Source organism: Primulina tabacum, chromosome 2 (genome assembly GCF_025594145.1).
Source record: "Primulina tabacum isolate GXHZ01 chromosome 2, ASM2559414v2, whole genome shotgun sequence".
NCBI classification, from domain to species: Eukaryota; Viridiplantae; Streptophyta; class Magnoliopsida; order Lamiales; family Gesneriaceae; genus Primulina; species Primulina tabacum.
The window spans coordinates 832886-859938 of NC_134551.1; the positions used below are offsets into that span (position 1 = coordinate 832886).

The 27053-nt window shown below is 39.0% G+C and overlaps 1 protein-coding gene and 1 long non-coding RNA gene across 7 annotated transcripts; one reads left to right on the top strand and one right to left on the bottom strand.

Moving 5' to 3' along the window:
* Positions 1–2265: 2265 nt before the first annotated feature.
* LOC142522581 (U-box domain-containing protein 3-like) lies at positions 2266–7409 on the bottom strand. Of its 5 annotated transcripts, none has more exons than XM_075626068.1 (6): positions 7017–7409; positions 6523–6565; positions 5510–5789; positions 4700–4816; positions 2709–4556; positions 2266–2630 (listed from the first exon to the last, which is right to left on the bottom strand). In XM_075626068.1, exons 3-6 carry the CDS (start codon positions 5783–5785, stop codon positions 2553–2555), a joined length of 2319 nt encoding a protein of 772 aa, XP_075482183.1. In that variant the 5' UTR covers positions 5786–5789; positions 6523–6565; positions 7017–7409; the 3' UTR covers positions 2266–2552. The 5 variants fall into 5 exon arrangements, with proteins under 5 accessions (XP_075482183.1, XP_075482191.1, XP_075482172.1 ...); XM_075626076.1 differs by lacking the exon at positions 6523–6565 and adding an exon at positions 6733–6896; XM_075626057.1 differs by lacking the exon at positions 6523–6565 and having other exon boundaries at positions 6733–7409.
* A 1162-nt stretch (positions 7410–8571) lies between these two features.
* LOC142537212 (uncharacterized) lies at positions 8572–10878 on the top strand. Of its 2 annotated transcripts, XR_012818496.1 has the most exons (4): positions 8572–9094; positions 9173–9292; positions 9371–9679; positions 10448–10878. It is a non-coding gene; the product is annotated as an uncharacterized LOC142537212 (long non-coding RNA). The 2 variants fall into 2 exon arrangements; XR_012818497.1 differs by lacking the exon at positions 9173–9292 and having other exon boundaries at positions 8572–9115; positions 9374–9679.
* The last annotated feature ends 16175 nt before the right edge of the window (positions 10879–27053 follow it).

The window sequence follows — 27053 nt, forward strand, 5'->3', positions numbered from 1 at the left end:
CATAGTTAAGAAAGAAGGAAAAGAATTCTCAATGATTTGTAGCATGTGTGAGGAATTCCTCGTGCTTCTGCTCTTCTTCCGCGCTGGTGCTACTTCACAGTAGCTTTTTGTTCTGATCTTCCTCTCCTTCCTTCCGTCTTCAGTGCTTCTGCTCTCCTTCTTTCACTCTGTACGTTACGGCGCAGCCCCTTGTGCGCTTCTTTTATCCTCCTCCATGGGCCTCTTTCTCCAAATCTTTTTAAAGGCCCATCTCAAATAAAAAGAAGTGTAGATAAGATCTTTATCAATATTTACATAGATTTTTCAAGATTTCAATATCATCAAGGAATAAAAAATATTTTATTTCCTTTTTTTTTTATATTTTTTCTTTGAAGTCTTGTAAATTCATCTTTTATTCCAAATTTAATCATTTTTCTCTTTTATTCAAATCTACAATTATTATTCAATTAAGCACATAATTAGGGATAAAAAATATTAGATAAAGGCAAATATTATTAAATCAAATCCCTAAAATCTTTTCACGATTTGGCCTTATCACTCGTATATAATAAATATATTTTCGAAACAAGCCCTACTCAAATTAATGAATTATTTGATATTTATTATCAACAATAATAATTACTATTATTATCACGAGATAATATAAACTGAGATTATAAAAATAAAATAATTTAGATATTATCTTTGCATAACTTTTGTGTTTGTACAGGTATATCAACTCTCACCCTCGCTGCTACAGTCTGAGGGGATACCTTTGTATCGTTGTGTGCAGAACCCACATGAATTTATTCGCATCTCTCCTGGAGCATATCATTCAGAATTTGTGTAGGTTATTGACTCATAATCATTATTACAATGTACTTTGATCAGGTTTAATTAGTTACACGAAAACGAGTGAAAATTTTCATAAAAATCGACTGTTGATTGGAGCTGCCATTGAAGCTGTGAGTGCACAATGGGAAACCCTTGCAATAAGAAATTATTCCTTGGGTAATCAACTGTGGAAAAGTGTTTCTGGGAAGGATGGGATCTTAACAAAAGCACTTAAGGTTATGTCACCGATCCGATGATTCTGTTAATGATGAAATCTTGTGAAGCTAAAGACTTCTGGTATATCACGATATAATGTTCTTTAAATGATGAAATCTTGCGAAGCACCTTATCTGAGTTTTCCTACATAGGGTAGGAAGTTCTTGCATACATCTTGTAGTCATGTGAGTCAAGTTCTGAAACTTGTCTCAGTTTCTAAAGTGTACTTAGGGGGTGAGCGAAAATTCGGTTAAATTGCTTTCGGTTTTATGTTTTAAAAATCACTTCAACAGAGATAATGTATTAAATAATATTGATTTTTGTATAGACCTTATAAATTGTTGATTTTATCGGCTGATGGGCGTAAATCTTCGCCTCTTTGTTCTCTTGCACGATGCATATTTGTATTGCAGAAGAAATGAGCAAGGTCACATATATCATCCTAAATGTATAAAACAATCGGTTTGAGCAAATTCATACCCCCAAGTGTACTGATTTCTGGTTGTCAGAACTTAGAAACTGTGATGCATCATGCATGGATGATATGAATCGGAATATCCCTGGTGATGAATTTCGAACCCTTCTGTGGAAGTCTTGAAACCTGTACTGTTAGTTTCTGGACATTTTGATTGAGTTTCAAGATGATGAAGTCCCATTAGCTTCTGCCAGTTGAGCAACTGGTTGGGACAGGCCAATTGCCATTTTGGATCGTGGTAAAATTTAGATTCGATCTATTTAAAAATTAAAGTTGAATTTCTTAACTTCATACTCTGTCATCGCTGCTGGACAGTTGTTCATTGGCCTATGAAGTTGCATGCAATCGTACGAGTTTTTCTTTTTCAACTTCTGAACTAATCTACTAATGTTTGGTGGGTTGTGAAAATTATTCTGAATTGCGTATTATTGGTTTTTTGACTTATTTATCTTCATATTTAATTTAATTTAACGATTATATTCACGTGTGGCGTACTTATATATATTTTTTTTTCTTTTGTAATTTGTATTTTTAGGATTAGGAAAGCTCTCGATTTCTTTTAATTATTTTTCGAATTATTCAAGATAATTATCTAAAACTATTTATAAATAATATTTTGGCAAGGGAAAAAATAATTATTATTATTCAAAGGACATTAATGTAGACTATTTTATAAAAATGCACTTCGTCACTCCAGAGGTATGCCACTATTTCTTGGCTCTCACATTAAAATGCAGGTATCATGAAATCAATCACCATAATAAAACTCAACAAATCCTTCTTAACACATACATATATACACATGTCTGTACAAACTTTTTGCAGTAACAAAGTGAACCAAAACTCAAAAGTCAAAATCTCAATCACCATCATCAGCTAATTGGTGAGCTGCAGCCTACAAACCCAACAAATTCTACTCGCTTCATCTTGTTGCAACAAATCCGTAGTTCCCGACGAGAATGGCGTTTTCAAAACCTCTGCCGGCATAAATTTACCTGTAATCACATCACAAGACATGAAAAAGAAGTCATGAACAAATAGATATTGTTTATGTTTCCCTTCTTGATCTGCCCCTAGCCACGGTGCTCTCACGTTGGTTCCGAAAATGGCTAAGCAGCTGTTGCGCCTGCTTCAAAACAACGAAATCATTTAAAAAAAATTATATTACTCAGCGCTGAACATGAGATAAATGGAGGATATGCACCTTTTCTCTGGCTCTAGGAGTGCCTGACTGAGTCAAAGCAACGAGAGGTGGAACCGCACCTTCTTGCAAAACAATCCGGCAATATTTGGGGCTATTAATGCACAGCTGCGTCAATACAGAGGCAGCGTTCTCCTTTCCTCTTTGAGATCCCATATCAACAATCTCCACAAGAAGCGGTATGCCACCTTCTTGAGCGATGGCTGAGCATCCTTCTGCGATAGTCGACAAATTAGCAAGAAGAGCAACAGCTTTATCCACCATTTCTGTTGAAGGGTCCATCAACACAACCAAGTGTTTCACAGCCCCTGCCTGAACAATACGAGCCTTGTTTTCGTGAAATATAGATAGGTTAAACAAGGCTGTTGCAGCATCTTTCTTACCTCTGATGGTACCTGATCCTAACAGATCAACCAAAGCTCGAATTGCGCTTGACCGACCAATTTTGATCCTGTACTCATCCAAAAGTGAGAGGCTAAAGAGAGCCGCTGCAGCATTCTCCTTGCCTACCGAGTTTCCATTTTTCAAAACATGGATGAACGGTTCTAAAGCACCTTCTTCTGCAATCTTAGCCTTCAAATTTTCATTAATTGACAAATTTAGTAGAGCAGTGATGGCATGTTCTTGAGCAAGGTTCGTATCAGAGTGTAACAAGGAGATTAATGGGGCAATAGCCCCACATTGGACTATAATGAAGCGATTTTCCACATTATACTTTGCAAGAAAACGTAATTCTCCCGCAGCTGCAGTTTGCAGTTCAGTTGATTCGCTCTTCAAGTCTTTGATTAGTTTTTCGACATGGGAAGTAGTTGTCAAATCACTGGTCCCCGAGTCGGATGAGAATGAAAGTGTTCTAAATGAGTTAAGATTTCTATTTGATGCTATTCCATCCATTGTTTTGGAGCTGTGATATTGCTTTCCACTGAAAGAAGAAACCCCAGAAATTTTATTTGAAAACGAGGAAGAGGGATAAGATGTTACATCACCAGATCTATCACTTACACCATCTTGCTTACTAGATATCCTGGAAATTTCGGATGATCCTGTAGGGAGATACTCAATGCTGGAAATGGCACTTGATGTTGACTCACTCCTGCTATGTATATAAGAATGTTCAGGGGATGATATATCAAATTTCGCAGCCTCCTTCATACAAACACCATTACCATTTACATCATGCCCACTGGAAACACCAATCTTTTCCTCCTCAAAACCGGAAGAGGATCTTGAAGTTGAACATGGGAGGTCATCTTCTTGACTAATTCGTTCAGGAAACTTTCCAACCGAGAGAATATCTGAAGAGTTTCTGGAAAGTTCAACTTTGTTTTCGCTACACCAGTTTTCTATAAGAACTTTAACTGTATAATTGGAAATGAGGTTATTGTGTGAGAGTTTGCGCCGAGTTTTGGGGCAAGTCACAAGTCCATGATTGAGCCATTTTTGGATGGATACACGGTCGTAAGTTTGGCCCGAAGACACAATCACAGGATCTGACATGAGTTCCAAAGATAATGGACAGCGAAAATACGAAGGGATCTGAAGACTGTTAATGGCCTGAGTATTCTCGAGCTTAACCGCCGTAAAATCATGAATTTGATTCATAAGATCAACAGCTTGAGAGATTTCATCTAAGTTTCTTCTTGTTCTATCGTCTTCAGCTTTCTGCCTTTCCTTTTCCAATGCAATATGTTCGCTCAAGAGTTCTTGATTTGATCTCAAGTTGAGGGACTCGACAACTGTAGTAAGATGCTCAGGATCAAGAATTTTCCCTTCGATTTGTTGTTTAAAAATCTCTTCTATGTCTTGTGACAATTTTCCAAGATTCAGATTTTGAGATTCCTGCATACAGAACTGGAGCAAGAGTCTAAATTTACATATTCCATCGGTATATTGAATGTTACCCGCCTAGTATTATAATTGTGCAGTGAATTAAAACACTCCATTTGCACAAACTAATAAGTACCAAAAACTGGAAAGTTAAGCTGGATCATTACCTGAGCACGAGACGCACTCAAAGTGGTCGGTGATGATTCAGCTAGTCTACATAGAACATCCGAGAGCTTGACTGAGGAATTCTGGATTCTAATTAACAAGGGCTTGCATTCTATCGCCTGTAAATAATTTATAATGCAAAATTAGAAAAAGAATTTGTCAGCACACAGGTTTTGAAAATTTCAGGGCATTATGAAATTTTGAAAGTATGCCAGACTGGTGTAATATATTTGTAATACCCCGTCCCACATTGGGTTGAGAGAGGAGGAATGAACACTTCCAGTAGTTAGGGTAAATCATTCGTAAAGACAAATATTGGCAAGAAGTCTTGCTTGCGAGAGCGGCCAAGGATGCCACAGAATGATATTAAAGACAATTATTGGCAAGAACACTGAAAATCAAGTGCTACGTCGACAAAGTGGTAACATGTAGGGAGTTGCCTCTATCGTTATATGCACAAGAGTCAATTCTCGAACATGAAGTCGAGAATGCCAAGATTAGTGAGTTGAGGTGCTATATAGCAATGAGACATTGTCTTCTAAAGTAAGTGCGATTGCAACACCTCTATCCCATATCTGTCATAAAGCTACATAGTGACTACTAAAATAGCTAGGGTAAATCATTTTTCTGGAACGAGAAATGACAAAAATTAGTTGCTAGCGAAATACGTGTAGAATCTCACTTGCATGGGCCCGTGTGCCCAAGGAATGTCAAAATTAATGCTAGTTCACAAAAGGATAGACAATTTTCCAGAACACCTCTTATATGCCAATGGAAGCAAGGAAACAACAAAGCCAAGTGAAGTTACTCACACATAGAATCTTGCTCGTTTTGGGAGACCATTTCTCAAGGAATATTCTAGCCTCGTTCACTGCAAAATCGAGCTCTTCACACTCTTTAGACAGAGCTTCATCAAACGGCAGTTTACAATCAGCGACATCATCAAGTACAGCTTTCAAATGCTTCAAGAAAGACGCTATACTTTGGTATTCCTTCTCAACCGGCGTTGCCTTTGACATGCAGCATGTTACCAGATGAATGAATCGAGAAATGATGTTAATGAGGCTTCGTAACGATGTTAAATCCATTCACCTGTGTAAATAATGTCACTGATAAAATTAAACAATGGGACATGGAAAGCAACAAGGATAAGCCTTTATATGATTTACAAACTGATATACACGTTCTGGAGGGGAAAAGGAGAGAGACGGTTCAATTTGAGGCATGGTTTCAATCACAACTAACTTAAGGTATTGATTCTTTGAATATATAGCCATAAGCTAGAATCTGCATAACCACGTAGCATAATTTCGGTTAAAACGCTATTTTTCAGGTCCAAAAGCGACTTAAGAAACAACTTTATCATAATAAAGAGTTCACTTCCGTTAGAACTCGTCAGATCAGATATGCAAGAGTACTTGCATCAAGTTCTGAGAAAGTAAAACTGCCAATGCAAGAAAGACAATATCATAAAACATGAGAAAACGGGAAAGGAGTAATTAAATAGCTACTAGATTTTTTCAGAAGTTGGACGTAATCCTCGTACACCACCACAGAATAGTAATTTAAGAGAAAGAAAGACTTTATCTACCAACTTCAAATTGCTAAAGGAATTGCTTTTCTAACCATAATTGCTTTCGCCAACCACTATAGAATTTTCAGGTCGAAACGCATTGAAAGGATCTTCCACATCAATTCTCTCTCTAATCATCAACCAAAAAGATAGAAACAGGTATCTCAACTAAAAAACCGGAACCTTGGAAGAAATTTTATCAACATAAAACATCAAGATTAGTGGTAGACTGCAAGAAATTCACGTACAAACCTTCAAAGTTCCATGAGGTCAGTAATTGCTTATGAGAAGAAGTCTGTCATACATTCATGCAAGGGGTAAAATTAAACAGCCTCTTGACAAATTAATTGAAAAAAAAATGAGACAATGACCATAAAAATGAAATGGTGCATACATCAGTCTGACGAACATCAGGACAAAAATTACCATCTATGGCACTTCATTTTTTAAAAATGCTATTACCTTGTTTCACTACAGAATTTACATTTGTCTTTTCGCAGACCTTAAGTCAAAACAGAAGCAATGTGCTTTCATAAGCGAAACTATAAAATTTGCCCCAAATTACATTAAATTGAAGCTGGACTCGAAGTCGACGAACGAAATCACCGAAGTTTTCCAGAACCAGTCTGTTAACCCAAAACCAACAATTTTTTTTATCTCATACCCATGGTTAGAACCCCATATTACACCCCAATTCTTGTAAATTAGTGCAACATACTAAAAAATCCAAGACTGGATTGAAGTACCTCTGAAATTGTGGTTGGGAGCAAGAAGACCGTACAGCTGAGACAAGAACAGAAAAAAAAAAAAAAAAACAGATCTTGATGAATCCCAACGAACAATCAATCAGGCTTCATAAGGAAAACCCATGTGCCTGATCAATCAACTTCATGAAATCAGCAGAAAAATTTCATCAAAACAACCCCTTTCTCTCTAGACCAATAATTCCTCCCATCTCCTCTTCATCTTCATTTCTGGAAGAATACAAAGCTGGGAACACCAAGAAGAAGCAAAAGCGAGGAAAAAGAATAAGAAAACAGGGCGGTCGAATCCGTGGGACCCCTTCATATCTCCAAATTTGCTGGTTGTGGGGATGAATAAATTAATGTGATGATTAATTAATTATCACATCATTGTCATTATTATTAAAGGATTAGAAATGAAGATCAGAAGAATATCTAATCATCGTTAACACCAAAAAAAAGAAAAAGTGAACTTTTTTTAATAAAAAGGCGAAGCGGATGTATGGGTGTCAATCGGGTGGGTTGGGTCGGGTTTCGAGTCAACCCGCGAATTTTTTTTATTTTTTTTTCAACCCGAACCCGAAGTAACCCGAAAACCCCCAATCCGAACACGAACCCGTATAACCCGACTCAACCCATCTAACCCGCCTAACCCGAATTTTATTTATTTGTTTTAAATTTGTTTAAAAATACTAATGAAATAAATTCAAAAAAATAAAAAATAATAATAATATTTTAATTTAAACACATAATAACAAAATTTCCGATTTAAATTTGAAAATTTAATCTTAGAAAAGTAAAAGTATATTTACTAAATCAAATAAAAAATTGTTAAAAAAATAAAAATATGCAAAATAAATATTAAATGATGAAAATTTATCATATAAATATACAATAAATTTTGTTCAAGTATACAATATATAAAAATATAGGTAATATTTTCAAAAAAAGAGGTCGCGGGTCAACCCGTGACCCAACCCGAAACCCGCCTAACATGGCACTAACCCGAATCAACCCAACCTGAACCCGAAAACCCCAACTCTAACCTGATTTTTTTCATGTTGGATCGTATCGGGTTGATGGATCGTGTTGTATTTTGATACCACCAAGCAGCAGATGGCAAGACTTTGCGTAATTACGTTCCGACATGACGAATTTTCATTCGCAGAAAAAAGAAATAATTGCTGTTTCCAGTTGCAAATTGTACGAGGATGTGGCAGAGGGGTCATTTGCATCCACATACCTCGCTAGCCTATTGCATTTAATATTTATCTGATATTTTTTCCCCCGGAAAAAACTTAGTAACTTTATTAACGAATAAATCAATACGAAAAATATTCACACACCCAGAATGGTGCATGAGAAGAGCAAACAAAATCTGCTAAAACGTGAGCTACTTCAATGATCGTTCGTCTAACATATTTAAGAAAATTATTGCCAAGTGTCATAGCAACATTTGAATGTCTAAAACACATGATCTCACATTACTCAACTCATCTAATGGTTTTGTGACTATTTGTACTGTACAATTAATACCAACATGACTGGACCCCCCTATCTTTGACAATTTGGAGGCCTTCTTGGATTGCTAGGAGTTCTTTGGGATGACTAGACCGAAACCATCTGACCCTCATGGTTGAGGGTAACACTTACACACCCAAGACCACATCGATAATTCGATTCTGGGAAGCTAGCGTCTAGTCGAAGCTCACCAACTGGAGGGGCTTGCCAATGTACTGGGGATCGCTCTAAAAGCCATGTTCCAGGGCTAACTCTTTCCCACGATGCTTGGCGATATTCCTCCAGAAATTCAGCCACGTTTATGCTAGGAAGTTTCGGTTTCATTGCTCCCGCTGTTATGCATGAACTGCCCGGCATCTCTCACCCCAAACTATCCAAGCTTGATCACAGAATTCTTCCAACTCTCTTTTGCTCGTGTTTCCCATTAGCCATAAGCAAACCTCTTGTATATCTTGGCACTTCTACTTCTTCATCCTTTTCCAAGTATCATGATTTTTCCAGAATCTCTTGAAAATGGAATACGCGTGGCGAAAAGTGTCGGTCGAAGATCTTCCCGAGAAGTGAGCATATGCATTTTCTTTGTGTTTTGATTGCCCTAATCAAACAAAAGCCTGAATAGTTTCGTTACTGAATTTCAGTTATAGGATCTTATCGGAGTTTTTCGGTTGTATGATTCATGCATTGAGGGTGATCGATATATATGGAAGGACCCCTACATTTCCGATCATTAGCGATATAATTCAATCTCGGATCAACATGTAAGTGGTTGGTGCAATATTTTTCACTTCCCAATATGCATGTATTTTGATTCTTAATTGTTTTTATGCCCATTTCAGGAGACTCCTACGCAGGCGTCTCGCACATAAAAAATATATACCGTCGAGGGTGATTCCTCCAACTGCACAAGATGAAAGTTTACCTTCTAACCGACAAAACCCGGAATCTTATGTTGATCCGCAGCCACCAACGCCTCTGAAAGATACCTTGTTCCCACCATTGCCTTAGAAAGTGAAGAAGATGCCACTTTCATGCATTATGGTTTCCAGTCCATCGAAGACAATAAAGAATTTCTTGTTGCGACTCGAAATAGTCTTGATATACTGTCCAGCATATTGAATTCTGAAACTGAACCAAAGCCAATCAAGGTTACTATTTTTGCATTTTTCCTTGTTTGTTATGCAGTTATTATGATTTTCTCACGTATTTTACAGACGTATTGATCCTGATGATTTTTCTTGTCTGGGATGGTATGAATGAGGGTACTAGTGAGTAGAAGACAATTTTTTTTACCTTGTCAATGTTTGTGTGAGGTTTCTCAAAGCGTTCTAAACGTTGTTTTTCTTTACTAGTCCATAATTTTAGATGCTCGCTGATTTACCACTCAGCCTGATTGTCTATTGTCTTTTTCGTTTAACTTAGTGTTCATTATACTTTCAAATTAATGCACCACCTCATTCATACCCTTGTATATAATAGCGACATTTTGTTTCGAAATGTCATTTTAATGGTGTGAGAAACTTAATGGAAAAAGATATCTTATGCATAGGTATTAGCGACAGACACATACTAAGGTTCAGAGATATCGCAGAGTATAGGTGTTAGGTGAGGCACTCGTCTTGTCGGAGCGAGAACCTTTATGGTTGAATCTAAATATCATAAGAAAATCTATGATCAAATATGGAGTTAGGCAACTATTTTGATAAATAAAATCAAAACTAATATCCGTTAGTATGTAAACGAAAGGTAACGGCTTTGTTTTATGTTTCACATTGAGTTTACTATCCTCGTATTTAAGGTGCCTTGAGAAGTGCTTTTAGCCATCAAAGTACACAAAGATCAGGACATCACATTTAAGGCATCTGCGTCATCGAAATTAACAAATTTCTCATGGAGCATTTTTGGTTTTTTGGCAGGATGAGCTAACAGTGAGCATGCTAGAGAAGTGCAAGCAATCTCTGCCGGTTAAACCACATCTGATGATGAGGTCATGCTTTTTGACGCTCTTAATCTCATTGACGAACTTCAACTGGTCATATCCAGATACACTGAAATGGCAGCTGCTATCGAATCAGGACATCAAACAAATCAAAAGGAAGAAGAACCTGCTCGTGACAACATCTCAAATGAAACTACTGTACCAATTCAAAGAGAAAGTGACAGCAAAACCGAAACTCCGGTTAACATAACAACAGATAGCACGAAATCAGGAAAACCAAGTTACCAAGACGAGAGTGGTGATAAGATGAGCTAAGTATGAGAACTTACTTCCTGTTGGTGTTTTTTTTAAAATATTTTTTTGCTGCTTCGAACTCTGTTTAGCTTTAGGATGAATAAGTTTATTTTACAATAGATGTAGCATTTTACACGAGGCAGCTCCGAAGTCAATACACCCATGACTTTGCTCTGTATTGAGCTAACAGAACAAAATTACGACACCAATTTTCTTGACCCAATTCCCAACCTCTTTGAATTATCGATCCAAAGCAAAATAGTTTTTTTTTTTTTTTTTTTGAAAATAAAATTCAACTAGCTTAGCTTCTAAAAAGTCAAACCATTTTTTAGTATTAGTGTAATTATGCATAAAATAATGTTTCCTTGCTTGTTAAGCTTTAAGAACACAAATTTTGAAGTATTTGAGTATTAAATTATGAGTTTATCGAACTCTTTGCTGATATTTCATAATGGGGTATTTGCATTTATACCCCTAAACTTCTTGCATCTATCAGATAAATCACAATTTTTGTTTTTGGCCTTTGGGTAGATATACCCCTCGATTTTTGTGGGGGTCCGTGCTCCTGATTAATCTTTAATGACAAAACAACCAGGATTTATTAATGTAAATAGCGAAAGCGATTAAAAATTTTTCTTTTGGGCCAATAGAAATTTCGACATGACCTTCCCGTAAGTAGGACATCCCAAAAATTTCCAAACCACACAAACAACATTTATATACTCGAAATAAAGTCATAACATCAATTCACAACCCTATAGCCGCACTGGCCAGGACTAAACACATATAGAGCCGGCAAGGCTCGATCACACAACTATCAATACAAAACATCGTAAAAATAACAGTACAGCTACACGGGGCATCTCCCCGGTAAATGTATAACTCCATAATATAGTATATATATATCTGGGAACTCTCAACCATGACTCGACGATTGGGCACCACTACCTGACGCTCCACCAGACGCGTCAAATCCTCCTGGATAACCTGCTATGGCATCAAAAACAACCACAACATAAAAAAAAACGAGGGGTCGGGCCCCAGTACGACGAACCAGTAATATTACGACAAATATAACTGACATGAAATAAAATCAAGTAAAATACAATGAAATGCAATGCAATGCGTGTCGGTAACAACAAAATAATGGATACCAAAGCGGAGTCCAAATGAAACGCATCAGCAACAGTAACAGTGCCCACCCGTGCCAGGACTGCAGCAACGTAATATCATGCCGCCGCTCATCCATGCACGTAGCATCAAGGGTACGGGAGCGACCCGCTCAGCCCTCATGCAAGTCACCAGGAGTGCTAATCCTACCCACTCACTCCATCGATGACGCAACAACTCGATAGATCAATATCAATAGCAATCAAAGGAGTCAAGGCTCGAAATGCTATGCCACAATAGTATCAACTCAAATAAATGCATGAATGCAATCACGTATTCACAGAAACACATAAGGCACGCCACAACTCATTACAAAGTACTTAACGTCATTTCACATCATATAGACGTCATAATAAAACAGTTCATGCGTACCTCAATTGACTTTAATTTACCACAAAATATCTTAAATCCTCAAGAAAGTCCGGTAAATGCCAACTCAGACAAATCACCTGAATATTAATTTAAATGGTCTTATCATCATATAAAAATTTCAGAACCATTTAAATTCACTAAAAATCCAATTTCAACAATTTAGGCATTTTAAATTTCTAAATTCTCAATATTCGACTAAAATACCTAAAATCAATTATTTCTATTTTATCGTCGCAAAATATCCTTTTTTAGCTTTAAATGATGCTAAACTAATATTTATGCGACTGCGATAAATTCTAGGTTCACCAGATTATACCTCCAACTTGCACAATTCCGAAACCTACAACAATAACCCAATAATTAATTGTTGGAACTCAAATAAATCAAAATACCCAAAATTCGAAACCCTAAAATCTGAATTATACCTCTGAAAGATTCGAATCTTGTTCTACGCTTCGAATTCGAGCTTTAAACAACAGAATCTAATGTTTCCTCCCGATTTTCCGGCGAAATTAGGCGGCGGTCTCCGACGGGTTTACGGGAATCGCGATTTTTCTTAGCAAGGGTGGTATCAATGGATAGCTCTCATCGAGAGGATTCCGAAACTATGCTTATTTTCGAAAATCGATGACCGACGGTGGAGTTACGGGCGGTCAAAGGCGGAAGAAAATTGTTTGACAAAGAATGAAATGTTTCGGCAGAGGGGAGAGAGAAAACGAAGATTCTCGTTTTTTTTTAACTTAATTATATATTATTTTAACTTAAAACAATTGGGCTGGTCTGGGCCTTGAGACTTTTGGGCTCTCACATTCTCCCCTACTAATATAAGATTTCGTCCTCGAAATCTAGTATACACAGCAATTATACAAAAGTGTTTTACAAACATTTACCACTGATAGTACATAGGGAAATCAGAATACATGGAATAATTTATTACATTTTCAAACAAATGAGGCCAATCCTGACGCATCTTAGCATCTAATTCCCATGTAGCTTCTTCTCTCCCTTGTCTACTCCACTGCACCATAACAAGTGGAATCGTCTTATTCCTAAGTTGCTTTTCTTTACGATCAAGAATTTGAACTGGATGCTCAACATAGCTAAGGGAACTATCCAACTCCACCTCATCAGTCCTCAAGACATGAGAATGATCCGGCTCGTACTTTCGTAACATAGATACATGAAACACATCATGTATCGCAGACAAACTCTGTGGTAAGTCCAAACGATAAGCCAAAGTGCCAATCCTCTCAACAATCGCACATGAACCAATATAACGCGGAGCTAGCTTCCCTTTGCGCCCAAATCTCATAGTACCACGAAACGGTGATACTTTCAAGAAAACCTGATCGCCAACCTGAAATTCTAAAGGCCTACGCCTTTTATTAGCATAGCTGGCTTGACGATCCTGTGCTGCTTTCATTCTTTTTCTAATCATTTCAATCTTCTCTTTCATTTCTTGTATAAATTCTGGCATTGACATCTGTCTTTCTGCTACATCTTCCCAGCATATCGGAGATCTACACTTTCTACCGTACAAGGCTTCAAATGGTGCCATTCCGATGGTTGCTTGGAAGCTGTTATTGAAAGAGAACTCAACAAGTGACAATGATTCCTGCCAACCACCCCTGAAATCCATCACGACTGCTCGCAACATGTCCTCGAGTGTCTGAATGGTCCTCTCAGACTGACCATCTGTCTGTGAGTGATATGCTGTAAGGACCGTGTATCGTGTTACCGTAAATCCTGTGTGATTATCGATAATTCATGAAATTGATATGTGATTATGTATTTGATGTATATTATGACAATGAAATTGAGAAAATGAATATTGAATATGAATTGACGTTGTAAGAGCTCGAGTGGAGAGGCCGGATGCCAATTTAGTACAAACATAAATATTTTGTACAGAATGTGTGGCGCCCGGGCGGTAGAAAATGACCGCCCGAGCGCCAAGGTAGAAAAGGTTAGTGTCAAGTAGAACACTCCGCGCCCGAGCGGTAACTTTTGACCGCCCGAGCGCGGCATAAAGATTTCTCGGGGACAGAATGTCTCGCGCTCGGGCGCGAGAATTCTACCGCCCGAGCGCCGAAGCGATGAGTTGATAAGAACAATTCTTTCATTCATTTTCTTCATTTCCTTACCGTGGCTTCGAGAGAAAAGAAGGGAAACTCGATTTCCTTCGTCCGAATCGACTTCGAAACGCTGTCTAAACGCGAAACAAATTATATATTTGTGATCGTCGCGTCGAGAGCTTCTTTTTGAGGTAAATTTCTTCTAGTTCCAGCAGCTCGAAATATCAAAGTGCTGGAATAACATGTATTTGAAGTTGAATTTCTGATATGTAGTAGAATAACCGACAAGAAACTTGTATTCAAAGTCGGAATTGAATTATGATATGAATTTGATTTGATATGAATTTTTGAAGTTTCAAATGATATTTGAAACTCATATTAATGATTTTGGAGTATGTTATTGATTGGAATGAGTATGTTATTGATGTAGATAAAGTGTAATATCAATATCTTCAGGCTACATCAACTGGAAACGAAGAATTGAGGTATGTTGTGACCGGGTAACATACGACAGGTATCTGTATTATATGATATATGTTGGATTGATTTGATTGATTGGATTGAGAATATGTGTCTATATGCCTACTTGTTGATTAATGTGGCATACATGACATGGAGAATTGAATATCGATGTATAAAATAAATGTTTTTTTAACACACATCATTTTATGCATACATCGATACATGACATGCACGTTGAGCTATGATCCTTGGATACCTTGATATGATTGGATTGGATTCCGGGGTTTGTGAACACAATCGCTATGCCGGTATTATATGACCCGTAAACCATAGACAATTGTGGCCCCATATGATTGGATATGAGATTTGGGACTTGATGGCGCTTTGCCGACGCTATCATACGAGTATCCCATATTGGCCGGTGTGCCAGCTCGAGCATTGATTTGATAGCGATTCGATTGATTCTGACATGTGCTCAGTGGATGGGCATTTGACCCGATACCTCCACGACATACATGCATTGCATACCATATATCATTGCTTAGATATATGTGGTATATATGATTGGTTGTTCCATACGGAGCTTTGCTCACCCCAAGGGGGGCTGTTGTTGTCTTTGTGTGTGGACAATGGCAGGTACTCCAGGATATCAGGAGACCGGAGAGGGTACTTCTGGAGGGAGCCACAGCTTGGGCTGAGGTTTTATGTTTATGTCTTGTTCCCAGTATAAATGTATATGTATTTATATACCAGGGCATGTCCCGAGGATATGAGTTATTTGTATATGATTGGTGTTGATTACGTGTGGGCATGTTTTATGAATTGAGATGAAATACTATTTTTAGTATTCAAATAAAATGATTTGGGCTCATTGTAAAGAAAATTTAAACTCGTTTTCCGCTGTAATTAATTAACCCTAATCAGATTGCATTGTAATAACGATTAGGAGCTAAGGGCCCCACACAGATGGTATCAGAGCATAGCTGTGAATGCTCGATTGAGTTTTGTGTACACTTGAATAGGCACAAATGAATTGTGCGCTTGTGTTTGAATTATTTGTATTACTTGATCCTACTTGATTTGATTCGAGTAAGTATTTGATGAGATTGATGATATGAGATGATGAGATTATGAAATTGTGATATTCATCTTTTGATTTGTAGATGGATCCCACAAATGAAACTGCGAGTAGCAGTACTGAGAGGATTGTTGGGCAATTTGAAGGATTGTCCATGGATGTAGTGATGACTCGATTCCAGGATCTGAAACCACCGAGGTTCTTTGGCACTGAGAGTGCTGAAAGAGCTGAGGCCTGGCTAAAGGATATCGAGCACCTGTTTAATATTGTTGAGTATTCTAAGGCTCGGAGACTGAAACTTGCTTTGTATCAGCTGAAAGACCGAGCTAAATCTTGGTGGGAAGCCGCTGAGATTGGACTGAAGGAAGCCGGGATTGAAGTCACATGGGATGTCTTCAAGGCCCAGTTTTTGGAGCAGTATTCTCCTCCATCTTATTATACTGCACAGGAGAATGAATTTAATAATCTGCAGCAGGGAACGATGTCTGTTGCAGAGTATGCTTCGAAGTTTTCTACTTTACTGAAGTATGCACCTCACGTAGCTGGGAATGCGAGGGCAAAATATAACAGGTTTGTAAATGGATTACATCCTGCTTTATATACTTATGTTGTTTCTGGATTGCCTACCAGCTACGCAGAGGCAGTTGAACGAGCTAAGGCAGCCGAGGCTGGACTTAGGCGGGGAGGTCCACAGTATACTCCTCCACCTCCGGTGTCAGCTCAGCAGCCTACTTTGAGGCCGAGAGGTAAGAAGTTTAAGAAGACTGGTTCTGTTTCTTCGTCTTCTTCGAGCTCTAGTGGATCACAGCGAGGGAGTCATGTGATTGCACCCTATTGTAGCCATTGTGGGGGTAAACATACTATCGAGCAGTGTCGAGGTATGTTTGGTACTTGTTATCAATGTGGCCAGGAAGGCCATTTCTCTCGAGTATGTCCGAACAGGGGTACGACTTCTGCTCAACCCCAGCCAGGATTTAGAGGTAGCCCTGGTATGACGAGACCTACTGTTCCTGTTCCATCATTTCAGCAGTCGAGTGTCCCACGATATCGAGGACCGGGTGGTCAGAGTACCCAAGTTCCTCCTCAAGTGAGAGTGTATGCCATGACTGAGGATCAGGCGAGAGAAGCTCCTGGAGGCGTGATTGCAGGTATTTGCACGCTTTACGATTATCCTGCACGTGTTTTATTTGATACAGGAGCATCTCATTCATTCATATCTCATGCATTTGTTGCATCTCACGATATTGAGTGTACCCCATTGTATGACACTTTGTCGATAGCCACGCCAGCAGGGAAGATTATTTTGTCTGAAAAAGTTGTGCATAATTGTGTATTAATATATGAGGATAATGTGATGTTCTTGAATTTGATTGTCCTCCCAATGCACGACTTTGATTGTATTGTTGGCATGGATATCTTGATGACGAATCGAGCTACTGTTGATTGTTGTCATGGAGTGGTTCGATTTCGACCGATTGATGGACCCAAGTGGAATTTTTATGGCAAGGGTTCCCAAGCCAAAATTCCATTGGTATCTTCCTTGGAAATGTCCCGATTGTTGACTAGCGGAGATGAAAGCTATCTTATCTACGCTATTGATATTTCGAAGAAGGAGTCTTCTTTATCCGAGATTCCTATTGCGAAAGAATTCCCAGATGTATTTCCCGATGAGATTCCTGATTTTCCTCCTCATCGAGAAGTTGAGTTTAGTATTGATCTTGTGCCGGGGACTGCGCCTATTTGTAAAGCTCCCTATCGTATGGCACCATTAGAATTGAAAGAATTGAAAGAACAATTACAGGATCTTCTCGATAAGGGATATATTCGACCGAGTGTATCACCTTGGGGAGCTCCAGTTTTATTTGTTCGAAAGAAAGATGGTACGATGCGAATGTGTATTGATTATAGGCAATTGAATCGGGCTACTGTGAAAAACAAGTACCCACTTCCTCGTATTGATGATTTGTTTGATCAGCTGCAAGGTACTTCTGTATACTCGAAGATTGATCTTCGTTCTGGGTATCATCAAGTACGAGTTCGAGACGAAGATGTGCCCAAAACTGCTTTTCGTACGAGGTATGGCCACTATGAATTTCTGGTTATGCATTTCGGTCTTACGAATGCTCCTGCTATTTTTATGGACTTAATGAATCGTGTCTTCCGAGATTATCTGGACCGATTCGTTATTGTATTTATCGATGATATTCTTGTATATTCGAAATCGAAAAAGGAGCATGCTGAACATTTGAGACTGGTACTTCAAACTCTTCGTACTAGTCATTTATATGCCAAATTGTCCAAATGTGAATTTTGGATGGACAGAGTGGTATTTTTGGGCCACGTCATTTCAAGACATGGCATATCTGTTGATCCTGCTAAGGTCGAAGCTGTATTGAATTGGCCGAGACCTACGAATGTTCCTGAGATCCGTAGCTTCATGGGTTTGGCTGGATATTATCGACGTTTTATCGAGGGATTTTCGAAAATAGCTAAACCTATTACTCAACTGACACAGAAGAATCAGCGATTCATTTGGTCAGATGAATGTGAAGCTAGTTTTCTTGAATTGAAGACGAGATTGACCACAGCACCTGTGCTTACTATTCCCTCAGGTACCGGAGGATTTGTGGTATGTACAGATGCGTCTGGTAAAGGTTTGGGCTGTGTTTTGATGCAACATGGACAAGTGATTGCTTATGCATCTCGTCAATTGAAATCTCATGAAACACGTTATCATGTTCATGATCTCGAATTGGCCGCCCTTGTGTTTGCTCTGAAAATTTGGCGCCATTATTTGTACGGAGAAAAGTTTGTTATATATTCGGACCATAAGAGTCTGAAATATCTCTTTTCTCAATCTGATTTGAATATGAGGCAACGCAGGTGGATGGATCTCTTGAAGGACTTTGATTGTGAGATTCAATATCACCCTGGATCGGTGAATGTTACTGCGGATGCCCTTAGTCGGAAAGTTTATGATTCTGTTTTAACTTCTGTTTGTGTCGCCATGGTACATGAGGATATTTGTACTTCTGGCTGGACTTTTCACTCGAATTGGAATTCTGTTACTGTCTCAGCATTGCAAATTGAGCCGAATTTGATATCGAAGATACGAAAGGCCCAACGAAGCGATGCTCAGATCCAAAAGTCGAAAGAACTGGTATCGGCAGGACATCAATCTGGATTCCAGATTTCTTCTGATGGTTCTTTACGACTTAATGTTCGGCTGGTAGTCCCTAATGATTCTGATTTGAAATCTGCTCTTCTTCGTGAAGCACATTGTAGCAAATATAGTATTCACCCTGGAGGTCGGAAGATGTATTTGACATTGAGACCTCAATTCTGGTGGAAACGTATGAAGAAGGACATTGCTGAGTTTATTTCGAAATGTCTCGTCTGCCAGCAAGTAAAAGCCGAGAGAATGAAACCGAGAGGATTGCTCCATAGTCTTGAAATCCCGAAATGGAATTGGGAACATATCGCTATGGATTTTGTGACTTATTTACCTCGTTCGCCCAAGGGCTGTGATGCTATTTGGGTGATTATTGATCGGCTTTCGAAATCTGCGCATTTTATTCCCTATGAACGGACTTATCCTTATAAGAGAATGGCCCGTTTATACATTGAGAATGTTGTGAGACTGCACGGTGTGCCAGTCTCGATTGTATCTGATCGTGATCCCAGATTTGCTTCTAAATTCTGGGGTAGTTTTCAGGAAGCGATGGGTACGCGTTTGGCTATGAGTACTGCTTATCATCCTCAAACTGATGGCCAGACCGAGCGTACGATTCAGACTCTAGAGGATATGTTGCGTGCGATTGTGATGGACTTCAGAATGAGATGGCAAGATGCCTTACCATTGGTCGAATTTTCTTATAATAATAGCTTTCAGACGAGTATCGGTATGGCACCGTTTGAAGCTCTATATGGGAGACGATGTAGATCACCGTTATTCTGGGATGAGATTGGTGAGAGACAATTGACTGGACCTGAAATGATACAGGAAATGAACGATAAGGTTCAGTTGATTCGGCAGCGGATGAAAGCTGCTCAGGATCGTCAAACGAGTTATGCGAATAAACGAAGACGACCCTTGGAATTCTAGAAAGGTGACAGAGTATTTTTGAAAATATCTCCCTTTAGAGGCACTGTTCGATTTGGCATGCGAGGGAAATTATCTTCTCGTTATGTTGGTCCATACGAGATTCTGGATCGAGTTGGTGATCTTGCGTATCGATTGGCATTGCCACCAGCTCTATCTACTATTCATGATGTGTTTCATGTTTCTATGCTGAGGAAATATGAACCCGATCCATCACATGTACTTGCACCTGACGAGGTTGAACTGGATCCTTCTCTTTCCTATGTCGAACAACCTGTTCGTATTATGGATCGAAAGGAAAAGATATTGAGAAATAAATCGATTCCCCTAGTACGAGTGCAATGGACACGACATGGTGTTGAAGAGTCGACGTGGGAATTGGAGAGCAAAATGCGATATTCATATCCGCATTTATTTGATGCTAATCCATCTGTTCCATTGTATTCGATGTATTTTGATCCTTTTTCTGATTTTAGCTTTGATATGTACTATAACTGGTGACATATGTATGGTTGCCAATGTAATGTATATAGAGATGTTTGAGATTTCGAGGACGAAATCTTTTAAAAGGGGGAGAAATGTAAGGACCGTGTATCGTGTTACCGTAAATCCTGTGTGATTATCGATAATTCATGAAATTGATATGTGATTATGTATTTGATGTATATTATGACAATGAAATTGAGAAAATGAATATTGAATATGAATTGACGTTGTAAGAGCTCGAGTGGAGAGGTCGGACGCCAATTTAGTACAAACATAAATATTTTGTACAGAATGTGTGGCGCCCGGGCGGTAGAAAATGACCGCCCGAGCGCCAAGGTAGAAAAGGTTAGTGTCGAGCAGAACACTCCGCGCCCGAGCGGTAACTTTTGACCGCCCGAGCGCGGCATAAAGATTTCTCGGGGACAGAATGTCTCGCGCTCGGGCGCGAGAATTCTACCGCCCGAGCGCCGAAGCGGTGAGTTGATAAGAACAATTCTTTCATTCATTTTCTTCATTTCCTTACCGTGGCTTCGAGAGAAAAGAAGGGAAACTCGATTTCCTTCGTCCGAATCGACTTCGAAACGCTGTCTAAACGCGAAATAAATTATATATTTGTGATCGTCGCGTCGAGAGCTTCCTTTTGAGGTAAATTTCTTCTAGTTCCAGCAGCTCGAAATATCAAAGTGCTGGAATAGCATGTATTTGAAGTTGAATTTCTGATATGTAGTAGAATAACCGACAAGAAACTTGTATTCAAAGTCGGAATTGAATTATGATATGAATTTGATTTGATATGAATTTTTGAAGTTTCAAATGATATTTGAAACTCATATTAATGATTTTGGAGTATGTTATTGATTGGAATGAGTATGTTATTGATGTAGATAAAGTGTAATATCAATATCTTCAGGCTACATCAACTGGAAACGAAGAATTGAGGTATGTTGCGACCGGGTAACATACGACAGGTATCTGTATTATATGATATATGTTGGATTGATTTGATTGATTGGATTGAGAATATATGTCTATATGCCTACTTGTTGATTAATGTGGCATACATGACATGGAGAATTGAATATCGATGTATAAAATAAATGTTTTGTTAACACACATCATTTTATGCATACATCGATACATGACATGCACGTTGAGCTATGATCCTTGGATACCTTGATATGATTGGATTGGATTCCGGGGTTTGTGAACACAATCGCTATGCCGGTATTATATGACCCGTAAAGCATAGACAATTGTGGCCCCATATGATTGGATATGAGATTTGGGACTTGATGACGCTTTGCCGACGCTATCATACGAGTATCCCATATTGGCCGGTGTGCCAGCTCGAGCATTGATTTGATAGCGATTCGATTGATTCTGACATGTGCTCAGTGGATGGGCATTTGACCCGATACCTCCACGACATACATGCATTGCATACCATATATCATTGCTTAGATATATGTGGTATATATGATTGGTTGTTCCATACGGAGCTTTGCTCACCCCCAAAGGGGGCTGTTGTTGTCTTTGTGTGTGGACAATGGCAGGTACTCCAGGATATCAGGAGACCGGATAGGGTACTTCTGGAGGGAGCCACAGCTTGGGCTGAGGTTTTATGTTTATGTCTTGTTCCCAGTATATATGTATATGTATTTATATACCGGGGTATGTCCCGAGGATATGAGTTGTTTGTATATGATTGGTGTTGATTACGTGTGGGCATGTTTTATGAATTGAGATGAAATACTATTTTTAGTATTCAAATAAAATGATTTGGGCTCATTGTAAAGAAAATTTAAACTCGTTTTCCGCTGTAATTAATTAACCCTAATCAGATTGCATTGTAATAACGATTAGGAGCTAAGGGCCCCACATATGCAGTACTCATCGCCAACTTTGAACCCAATGCTGATTGCAAACTACCCCAAAACTTCGAAGAAAACCTGGGATCACGATCTGATACTATGGTTGCAGGCACACCATGCAATCTCACCACATGATCGATGTACATTTTTGTCATTTTCTTATAAGTACAAGTACGATCATAAGGAATAAAATGGGCTGATTTAGACAATCTATCAACAATCACCCAAATCGCATCACAACCACAATTAGAACGAGGTAGGTGTGTCACAAAATCCATAGCAATGTGCTCCCAATTCCACTGTGTCACTTCAAGACTATGTAACATACCACCAGGTCTCATTCTCTCAGCTTTAACCTGTTGACACGTCAAACATCTAGCCACAAAGTCAGAAATCTCTTTCTTCATACCTTCCCACCAGTAATGGGATTTCAAGATATGATACATCTTTCTGATTCCAGGATGAACACTGTGTCGACTACAATGAGCTTCTCGAAGTATAGCTTCTTTTAAGTCTATCAAATTTGGAACCACAAGTCTACCATTATAGCGTAGACATCCATTAGAAGCAACACTGAACTTGTCTGATTGACCTGTCTGAGTCAATTCTTTCAATCTATGAACATGTGGATCAGTTCTCTGTGCTGCTTTGATTTTAGAAACAATCTGTGGTTCAACTTGTATAGATGAAACTATAAATTAGTCGCCCTTAGACTGATAAGTCCATCCTGAAGTTCCCAAATGCTCATGAACCTTTGAAATAGTCAAAGATGCCAACATTTTAGGCTGAACCTTTCTGCTCAAAGCATCTGCAACTTGATTCATTCGCCCTGGTTGGTACTGAATCTCACAATCAAAGTCCTTAAGTAATTCCAACCATCGACGCTATCTCATATTCAAGTCGGACTGTGTGAAAAGATACTTCAGATTCTTGTGATCAGAATAAATCACAAACTGTTCTCCGTACAATAATGACGACATATCTTCAATGCAAACACAATGGCAGCTAACTCCAAATCATGAACTGGATATCGAGTCTCATGTGGCTTCAACTGACGAGATGCATACGTAATCACTCGTCCATTTTGCATCAAAACACAACCCAGTCCATTTAGGGAAGCATCTGTACAGACAACAAATCCACCTGAGCTTGAAGGCAAAGCTAGCACTGGAGATGTGGTCAATTTTTCTTTCAGAGTCCGAAAACTAGACTCACATTCTGCAGTCCATACAAAACGTCGATCTTTCTGTGTCAACTGTGTCATAGGCCTAGCTATTCTAGAAAATCCCTCAATGAAACGCCTGTAGTACCCAGCTAATCCCAAAAAGCTTAGAATCTCAGACACATTGGTTGGTTTAGGCCAATTGATAACAGCTTCAACTTTACTAGGATCAACAGATACTCCTTGTGCAGATATAACATGGCCTAAAAATAAAACTATGTCCAACCAAAACTCACACTTAGAAAATTTGGCATACAATTGCGCTTCTCTGAGTGTTTGGTGAACTAATTTCAAATGTTCTTCGTGTTGTTTCTTTGATCTGGAATAAATCAAGATGTCATCAATAAAGACGATAACAAATTTATCTATGAATTCCCGGAACACACGATTCATTAAATCCATAAAAACCGCTAGAGCATTAGTCAAACCAAACGGCACGACTAGGAATTCATAGTGTCCATAACGTGTCCGAAATGCTGTCTTAGGAACATCTTCCTCTCGGACTCTAAGCTGATGGTATCCGGAACGAAGATCAATATTGGAATACACAGAACTACCCTGCAACTGATCAAACAAGTCGTCAATACGCGGCAAAGGATACTTATTCTTCACAGTAGCCCGGTTTAACTGCCGATAATCGACGCACATTCTCATCGTTCCGTCTTTCTTCTTTACAAACAATACTGGAGCTCCCCAGGGCGACATACTGGGTCTGATATAGCCTTTCTCCAGTAAATCCTGTAGTTGTTCCTTGAGTTCTTTCAACTCTGTTGGAGCTAAACGATATGGTGCTCTAGAAATAGGATTTGTCCCTGGCATTAATTCAATGCTAAGATCTATTTCCCTTTGAGGCGGAAAGCCTGGAATCTCATCAGGAAATACATCTGAAAAATCCTTGACAACGGGAATGTCTGAAACTTTCAATCGTTCTTCCCGTGTTGACAACAACCTGAACATTTCCATTGCAGATACTAATGGAATTCGAGACTGTGAATCATAACCATAAAAATTCCATTTGCTGCCATAATATGATCTAAATCTGACAACTCCATGGAAACAATCCACAGTGGCTCGATAATTCGTCAACACATCCATACCCAGAATACAGTAAAAATCAGTCATGTCTAATTTGATTAGATTTGTTATCATAATATTACCCTCAAATCTAATCACACAGTTCAAAACTATCTCACGAGACATCAAATATACACCGGAAGGAGTAGCAACTGACACAGTATCCAACAAAGGAATAGTAGCAATCTCATGCTCATCAACAAATGCAGCAGATAAAAATGAATGAGATGCTCCTGTGTCTATCAATATGCGTGCATGATAATCAAAAACATAACAAATACATGCAATCACTCCTCCTGGTGCATCCTGAGCCTGGTCCTGAGTCAAAGCATGGACTTGGGCTTGCTGTGGCCCTGGAAATGGCTGCTGAATAGGACCTCTGGGAGGTGGGTAACTGGACTGCTGAAATGATGGAGTAGGAGCATATGGTCTAAAGACTGGTCCACGGGGAACTTGACCAAGCTGCTGTGGCTGGAACTGCTGTCTTCCTGCATTAGGACATACCCTGGCGTAATGTCCAACCTGACCACAATTATGACAAGTCCCCTGAACTCCTACACATTGGGAACTAAAATGTCGACCACCACATCGATCACAATGCACAGTGCTAGACGACCCAATAGAACCTCCCCCTCGTGCGCTGCCTGAACTGGAAGAGCTGGATTGAGACTTCTTCTTGAATTGCTTTCCTTTTACTTTGTACCTCTGCTGTTTGGGTTGTTGGTATGACTGTACAGGCTGATATGGAGGTAAATCCACTGGCATTGACATACTACTTCCAGATCTCTGAGAAACAGATGATGGACCTGGTTGTGGGTCTCCTCTGAGCAAACTTGCTTCAATTTTCTTCGCCTTTTCCACTGCTTGAATATACGTATTAGGCGATCCAGTCATTACCAAAGTATGAACAGTCCGCTGCAACCCGTGCAGAAAACGTGATAGTTTAGCCTGATCATTCCTGGCAACATGTGGAACATAGGGCAAAAGAGCAGAAAACTGTGAAGCATATTCCACCACTGATTTGTTTCCCTGCACCAACTGATTGAACTCTTCTTCTTTAGCAGCATAATATGATGGTGGTGCATAGTTCTTGGGTAAAGTGAGCACGAAAAGCATCTCAAGTAATAATTTCACCAGAGTCCTTCATTGCTTCCTCTGTGGCTTCCCACCAGAGTTGTGCTCGGTCTTTAAGTTGGTAGATGGCAAGCTTCAATTTAATATCTTGGGAATACTCCAACAAATTAAATAGATGATTTATACTTTTTCAGCCAGCCTGCTGCTTTTTTCTCCGCTCTCGTTGCCAAAGAATTTTGGAGGACGTAATTCTTGAAACTGAGAAATTATTAACTGCATTCCTCCAACTTTCTGTGTCAGCTGTTCCACTTCTTGCTCAATCGCTACATGTCTAGCTCCAGGTCTTTCAGGTCGAGGAGGTTCTTGGTTCACTTCTTCTTCAACATTTTGAGCGACTTGTCCTCGAGGTCGACCACGTCTACCTCTAATGATATCTGCAAGTCCTCGAACATTTTGCGCCTCAGATTCTTTCGCTATTTCTTTTCCTTTTCTACCTCTTCCTCCAGGTGCCATTCTTCAAGACACGAGGATAAAATCCACAGGCAGATAACAGGTAAAAGAAAGTTATAGGCAATTTCGAAACTACATACCATACCTAATCAGCTAGTCGTTCTAACGCATGTAAATTCAAGCAAATCACACCAAATAATTCAAATAAGAGCAAATAGTCAAACACATACACAATCATGTTATTTGTGTCTAGACTCAAGTGCCCTAGACTCTAATTCGAGCATATCCCAGTTACGCTTTGATACCAACTGATGGGGACCCGTGCTCCTGATTAATCTTTAATGACAAAACAACCAGGATTTATTAATGTAAACAGCGAAAGCGATTAAAAATTTTCCTTTTGGGCCAATAGAAATTTCGACATGACCTTCCCGTAAGTAGGACATCCCAAAAATTTCCAAACCACACAAACAACATTTATATACTCGAAATAAAGTCATAACATCAATTCACAACCCTATAGCCGCACTGGCCAGGACTAAACACATATAGAGCCGGCAAGGCTCGATCACACAACTATCAATACAAAACATCGTAAAAATAACAGTACAGCTACACGGGGCATCTCCCCGGTAAATGTATAACTCCATAATATAGTATATATATATCTGGGAACTCTCAACCATGACTCGACGATTGGGCACCACTACCTGACGCTCCACCAGACGCGTCAAATCCTCCTGGATAACCTGCTATGGCATCAAAAACAACCACAGTATAAAAAGAAACGAGGGGTCGGGCCCCAGTACGACGAACCAGTAATATTACGACAAATATAACTGACATGAAATAA

Coding starts and splice junctions, on each gene's coding strand:
- LOC142522581 (XM_075626068.1), bottom strand. CDS start 5,785: ATGGATTTAACATCGTTACGAAGCCTCATTAACATCATTTCTCGATTC. Junction 4,817..5,509: donor AAACGAGCAAGATTCTATGT/GTGAGTAACTTC, acceptor AATTATTTACAG/GCGATAGAATGCAAGCCCTT. Junction 2,631..2,708: donor CTCCTAGAGCCAGAGAAAAG/GTGCATATCCTC, acceptor GTTTTGAAGCAG/GCGCAACAGCTGCTTAGCCA.